This window comes from Vanellus vanellus (genome assembly GCF_965231255.1).
Source record: "Vanellus vanellus genome assembly, chromosome: 6".
Classification (NCBI taxonomy): domain Eukaryota; kingdom Metazoa; phylum Chordata; class Aves; order Charadriiformes; family Charadriidae; genus Vanellus; species Vanellus vanellus.
The window spans coordinates 20,379,897-20,385,869 of NC_138911.1; the positions used below are offsets into that span (position 1 = coordinate 20,379,897).

At 55.4% G+C, this 5,973-nt stretch overlaps 1 protein-coding gene across 1 annotated transcript; it reads right to left on the bottom strand.

Annotated features, from left to right (window-relative positions):
* Positions 1-1,755: 1,755 nt before the first annotated feature.
* Positions 1,756-5,668, bottom strand: RASSF7 (Ras association domain family member 7; the record flags this gene model as incomplete). The annotated part of the gene is made up of 5 exons (XM_082485815.1): positions 1,756-1,787; positions 2,509-2,619; positions 3,290-3,458; positions 4,452-5,356; positions 5,566-5,668. 5 exons carry the CDS (start codon positions 5,666-5,668, stop codon positions 1,756-1,758), a joined length of 1,320 nt encoding a protein of 439 aa, XP_082341941.1.
* Between the last annotated feature and the right edge of the window lie 305 nt (positions 5,669-5,973).

Genomic DNA, 5,973 nt, shown 5'->3' on the forward strand with positions numbered 1-5,973 from the left:
ACACCCGCCCCCAAATTAAAAAAAAAAACAAAAAAAAACCCTGATTCAAATAAAGACAGCTCTGAAATTGCATCTCCCCGCTGCAGCAGCTCTCCAGTCGTAGCCAGAGATGCAGCTGCACAAGCACTCTCCCAACAAAGCAAACTTTAATCCTTCGGTATCACTTGACCAACCTGCTGAGCTGTGGTGGCACCTCAAAAATCGGCTTTGAGGGGCATGTCCCCAGGGACCAGAGCCCAGCCTCAGGGAAGATGCTGATGGACAGCAAGAGCTGATGTTCTCACTTGCAGTTATCCAGGTGCAGATGGGGGGGCTTGAATGTGAATGGGAGGAGGTTTTCCCCTTATCTGCAGTCGAACGCCATCTCCTTTGCCTCCTGTCCTAAAATGCTCTGAACTGCTGCTGTGCATTATTAAAATGCTGCCATGTTTCATCCCAGAGATGGCCGCCCTCTCACCGGAGACAAGCTTCATCCACTGGTTGTAAGGCACTTTGTGATTTAAAAACAGGAAAAAAAAAAAAAAAAAGAAAATAAAAGAGCAGCATATGCATAAGATGCATTCGGTCATAAAATACTTACAGCTTTAATTTGGCAAAGGGAAAGAGATGGCTTGGAAATGAAAGAGGCAGCCGCGGGGTATGCAAACTGCTCGGACGTGCCTGTCAGGCACCGGACCAGAAGCCAGTGGGGATAGCCTGCCCTGGGCCACAAAAGCACACTCACGCTCGCTTTGCTCAAATCCTTTCCCAACGATTTATTGAAAATTGGAACCGCGGCACACAGGATTACATTCATACGGGAAAAGCGGGGTTTTACAGTGAACACTGTGCCCGAGTCACATTTTTTTTTTCATACGACGTGTTGAAAACAGGCTCGGGGACTTCCTGGACAAACCCATCCCCTCCCCAAACTGCTTTGGTTTCACAATTAAAATACAAAGCGACCCACTGGGACAGATGAACAAAACCCGAGAGTAACTACTGGCCATCAAGTAAAAAAAAAAAAAAAAAAAAAAAAAAAATAATCTGTGAAGTGTCACCAACAGCATTTCAGTCCTGCTCTCCACCCACACCACCACCAGGGAAGGGCTCATTCTGCGATTTCTTTTTATTTTAAAAACAAGTTGAAAAATTAAGTGGATTTAAGAAAAACAAGCCCCTGCTGTGTGTTCCCTGCTTCCTTGAAGCCTGGCCCGTGACACTGTGGAAAGGGGGTTTCCTACTACAGGTTTCTTACAGTAATAAAAAAAGGAGGGGGGGCAGAAATTTGTCTTAAAGCTGCTGTAGTGCCTCCCCTGCAGCCAGTGAAGAGGCTGTTTGTCATGGCCCCACTTGCTGCAGCGAGATGCTGCAAAACCTCTTAACTTGCTCCATCCAGGCGAGCCTCCAGGCAGGTCTCCACTACAGCTTTGCTCCCCTAGTCAAAGGAGAGGACTTTTCCAAATTCACGATGGGTCTTTTGAGGAGACTACGCGGAATAGGAGCGCTGCTGTTTTCTGTTGAACATAGGAAGCACTTTTTAAAAAAAAAAAAAAAAAAAAAAAAAAAAAAAAAAGGGGGTCACTTCCATCTGCAGGGGAAGAGGGTTGCTTTGTGTTGTCAGTCTCTGTTTTTATTTTACAGTCTGTAAAAATACTCTGTCTGGCCGTCCACATCCATTCACAATATAAAGTAGTAAAAAATATATATATATAATATGGTTTATTTATACAGTTACACTTGCAAGGCAATTGATCCTCTGCTGGCCAGGCCCTTCTACCTCCAGATGCTCTGCCTGGTTGATATGACTGCAAGACAAGACAAAAACAACCTGAGTGACTCCATCATGGTGGACGAGCGCTTGCGGAAAGAAAAGAGGAATGGAAAACAGGACGTACACAAGCACAAAGCCTGGACTGGGAGATGGACATGTAGATAACGCAGCATCTGGCGAGATGGGGATGGATGTTTTGGACCATGAGGAGGATGGCAGTAGGGTTCTGCTGAGGGGATGGTGGCATGGGTGGGAATGGGATGCTGGGATGCAGGCAGCATCACCAAAGTGGGCAGGGACATCACAGCTTGCTTTTGCTGTACCCAAAAACGTGGTGCAAGGTGGAAAAGGGTCATGGGAGGTGGAAAGGGTTTTGGGCTGAACTGGTCCCCAAGATGAAGCAGAAGCGACTTGTGTAAAAGATGGGAGCCAAATTCTCCCCGTCTTAACCCTAGCAAGGTCTTTGCCCCAGGGGATGTGGGGTGGCATGAGAGGGGATAAGGAGCATCTTCTGCAGCTCCCTGCAAGGCAGAGAGCTGGACCACCAGTGTTGTGAGCCCCTGGCAGCAGAGCAAAAGCTGCTGGGATGCAAGCTTTGCTCTTCCTAATGGCATCTATAAATAGCTCCAGCCTCCCGCTCCCAGCACTTGCTCGCTCTCTGCAGTCCGTTTTAAGCAGCAAAAGCCTCTCCCTCCTTCCCATGCATCTTCCCCAGCCCAGCTCACACTCCCAGGGGCCTGCCAGGACATACGCACCCTCAGGGTTCAGGCTGGACACCAGGGGCTCTGGCAGGGTCCTAGGATGGCTGAGGAGCTGCTTGGTGCTGGCCTGGGGAGGCGAGTCGGCACCGGTGGTGGGAGGAAAACCTACAGGATAGGGAAAAACACCTGGCTCAGACGGGTCATGCCTCCCATGCTCGCCAGGCATGGCTGCTGCAGTACTGCAGGGCAGCCACGTCACCCTCTCTGGGTGCTCCAAAGGAGAAATAACCACGTCCCCGTTTTCCCCCATCCCCTTCCACAAGAGCCCCCCCGCCACCTCCTCTTGTCCTTGCGTGGATGTGGACGTGGCCCCAGGCACCATGCTCACCCTTCCCTCGCCAAACACAAAGAGGTCCTTGGCGGCTGGAGCCCATCCCCACCAGCCCACAGCCCCTGGGGGCTGATGCAGGCCTTCAGCCACCTGCTTTTTGCCGCTGTGGTGGCATGCAGCAATGCTGCAAAGGGAAGCTTCCTGCGGCCGCCCCATCCCCAAAAGCAGCACCAAAGGATCTAACCCCTGAGCACGGCTACGAGCAACCCCAAGGTTTCAATGAGGAGGAGGAAGGAGCCCTGGGGCTGGCAAACATCAGAGACACCCCCTGGGGTGGTGAGCGACTGCTGTGCCAACACCGAAACCCCGTCCCTGCTGCCTAACCTCAACACCCAGGGCAGAACTGGCCAGCTTTGGGGCTGACCCCCTTGGAGGGGGAGGCAGGGAGCAGACAGGGGTCCCGCGGAGCGGCCCCCATGGCCGAGCCAGCGGCAGCATGCTGACCTCCGTTTCTCCGGCAGGCTGGCAGCTCGCGCGGGCTCGGCTCCGGCTGGGCGTCCTCCTCGGACCTGGCCTGCAGGACAGTCACTGTGGCCCCCGTCTGCTGAATAAACTGCTGCAAATTACACTGCCTCAGCTCCTTATTTAATTCCTCCAGCTCTTGGGTCTGGGCCTGCAAAACACACACCGAGGAGGGGGACAGGGTGAGCCGCCTGCCCACCTCCATGCCCCAAACCAGCTGGCATACCCCCCCTGGGGCTGCTCCCCCTGCTGGGGCTCACCCTGCTGGAGCCGGCAGAGGGGACCTCAGGGGTACCACAGCTTGGCCACCCCTCTTGGAGGGCCTGCAGGAAGCAGGGTGCCTGGTTGGGGAAAGATGAGTAAGGCATTGTTTTGGGAACAGCCCTGCTTTGCTGCGTCTCCACAAGAGGGTGCGAGCAGCCGTCAAACAGCGGCCACCGCGGTGCTGAAAGACAAAGGACGCAACTGAGATGCTCAAGATGAGATGCTGGAAGCATGACTGCCCTGGGGAAGGGCAGCTGCCACCACCTGGCTGGGCAAAAGCTTCTCCCTTTTGCTTCACCGAAGGGAACCCGGTGGGCAGAGGGCAGATGTCACACAGCACCTGGACAGGGAACCCAGAGGGCATCATGGCTCAGCCCCACGGCTGCTACCTCCACACTGCGCAACCCCCTGTGATGAGCCCTAGCCCCTGCACAGCTTGCATAGTCAAAAGGCTTTGTGCACAGGCACCATGGGGACCTATGCTATCCCCCTCCATGACTCCTTTATCCAAGGTGACATCAACCCTTATGCCAATGCCACTGACCCTGCACATGGACCGCTCCAGCACCATCATCCGTACCAGAGCTGGGTGATGCTGTGCTCGCCATGCACCAGCCAGCAGAAGCCCCAGCCCAGACACAGCTTGCACAGAGAGTGATGGCTGTGGCACCCTTTGCCAGCTAGGTAAAAGCAGTAGTGTCCCTCCAAGAGCAGTCATGTCCGCTGAGACAACTCCATACACCCAGCCCCACTCTCACCAGCCAGCTGGGGCAGGACCAACCCCACTCAACCCACTGGCCCCATGCTGCTGGAAAACTGGTCCCATCCCCTCCTGAAGGTCCCGCCACCCCATGGGGCTGCTCAACCTGGTCCTATCTACCTGCAGGTTCCTTTCAGCTTCCTCCAGGGCCTTCTCCACAGTAGCCAGGTTGCTCTCCAGCTGGGTGCCTTGCTTGACCTTGGCCTCCAGGTCCCTTTTCATCTTGGCAGCCATGTCCTCCAGCTCTGTGGGGCTGGGCGCAGGGGTCTCCTTCCCCCTCTTGGCCCTCTCAGCCATCTCCCACTGGATCTCCTCCTGCAAGGCTTCTGTCCGGGCACTCAGCTCATAGATCCTCTGGGTGTACTCCTCCAGGCTGGCCCGCAGGCTCCTAACCCGCTCCTGCCGCTCCCGCTCACACTCCTTCTCCAGCCGGAGCTCGCTTTGCCAAAACTCCTCCTCACCCAGCTCTGTCTCATTCCTCCGCACCAGGTGCTCCAGGTAGAGGATCTCATCCTCCTGGCCGGTAAGCCGGCTGCGCTCCCAGAGCCGTAGGTCCGTCTCCAGGGTGTCCCCATGGGCCTCCAAGGAATGCAGCTGCTCCTGCTGCCGCAGCACCCTCCTAAACAGCTCCTCCTTGGAGGGTTGCACAACCCCACTGCCCTCCAAGTCCATCCCTTCCCGCACTTGGTGCCTCCAGCGGCTCATGGCAAACGGGTCGCCGGAGCCTGTAGGATCCAAGTTGAAGGTCATGGATTTTTTCGACTCCCGGGAACGGGGTGCATCTGTACCAGCAGGCCTGGGCTTGATGGGCAAGCTGGCCCGGATGAACGTCCTCTCAGGTGCTTGGGGAGCGCCCTCCGAGGAGGGCCGCTCGGCCATGCTGGGGCCCGTCCGCCGCAGGATGAACTGCACATCGTTGGCATACTGTCCGCACTTGGCCAGCGACTCCAAGGGGCATTCCAGTGGCAGCAGCTGCCGCTCCTTCTCCCGCAGCTTCTGCACCAGGACATAGCGGCCCGTCTGACCTGTTGGGAGGAGGTGAGGATGTCAGATGGAGGAAGACATGGCCAGCAGTGGTGTGCTGAGGCTGCTGCCATATGAGCAGCAGCTGGTGACATCTGCACCACCCCAGAGCAGGACACCCTCTTCCCAGGAAGCACCTGCAGATGGGGCATCCTCTCAGCAGATGCCTTCACCCACAAAGGGGCATCCCCCCCAGATGGAGATGGCTCACCGATGGCCCGTGCCAAGGCGATGACCACTTCTTGGCAGGTGGTTTGCTCCGAGACACCGCAGACGACCCTCTGGATCCCGTCCACCCAGACCTTCAGCTCCATCCCCGTGGCTGCCGGGCCTCAGGCGTGATGGGTCATTACAGGGCAGGCTGCCTGCAGGGGAAAAAAGAAACCACATTTCCATCCCAAGCCTCTAATGAGGAATACAAGATGCTGTAAGAGTGGCGTTATTAAATCATCTTTAATGCCAGCATCTCATAAGGTGCATCCTAGACCAAGCAGTTGCTCACTGCTGCCCTCCATCCATCCATCCCTGCAGCTCTCCCTCCCTGCACACAGATTGCACTTTTGTTGATATTATTAAAACGCTGATGTTCATCTGCAAAAAGAAAAAAAAAAAAAAAAGC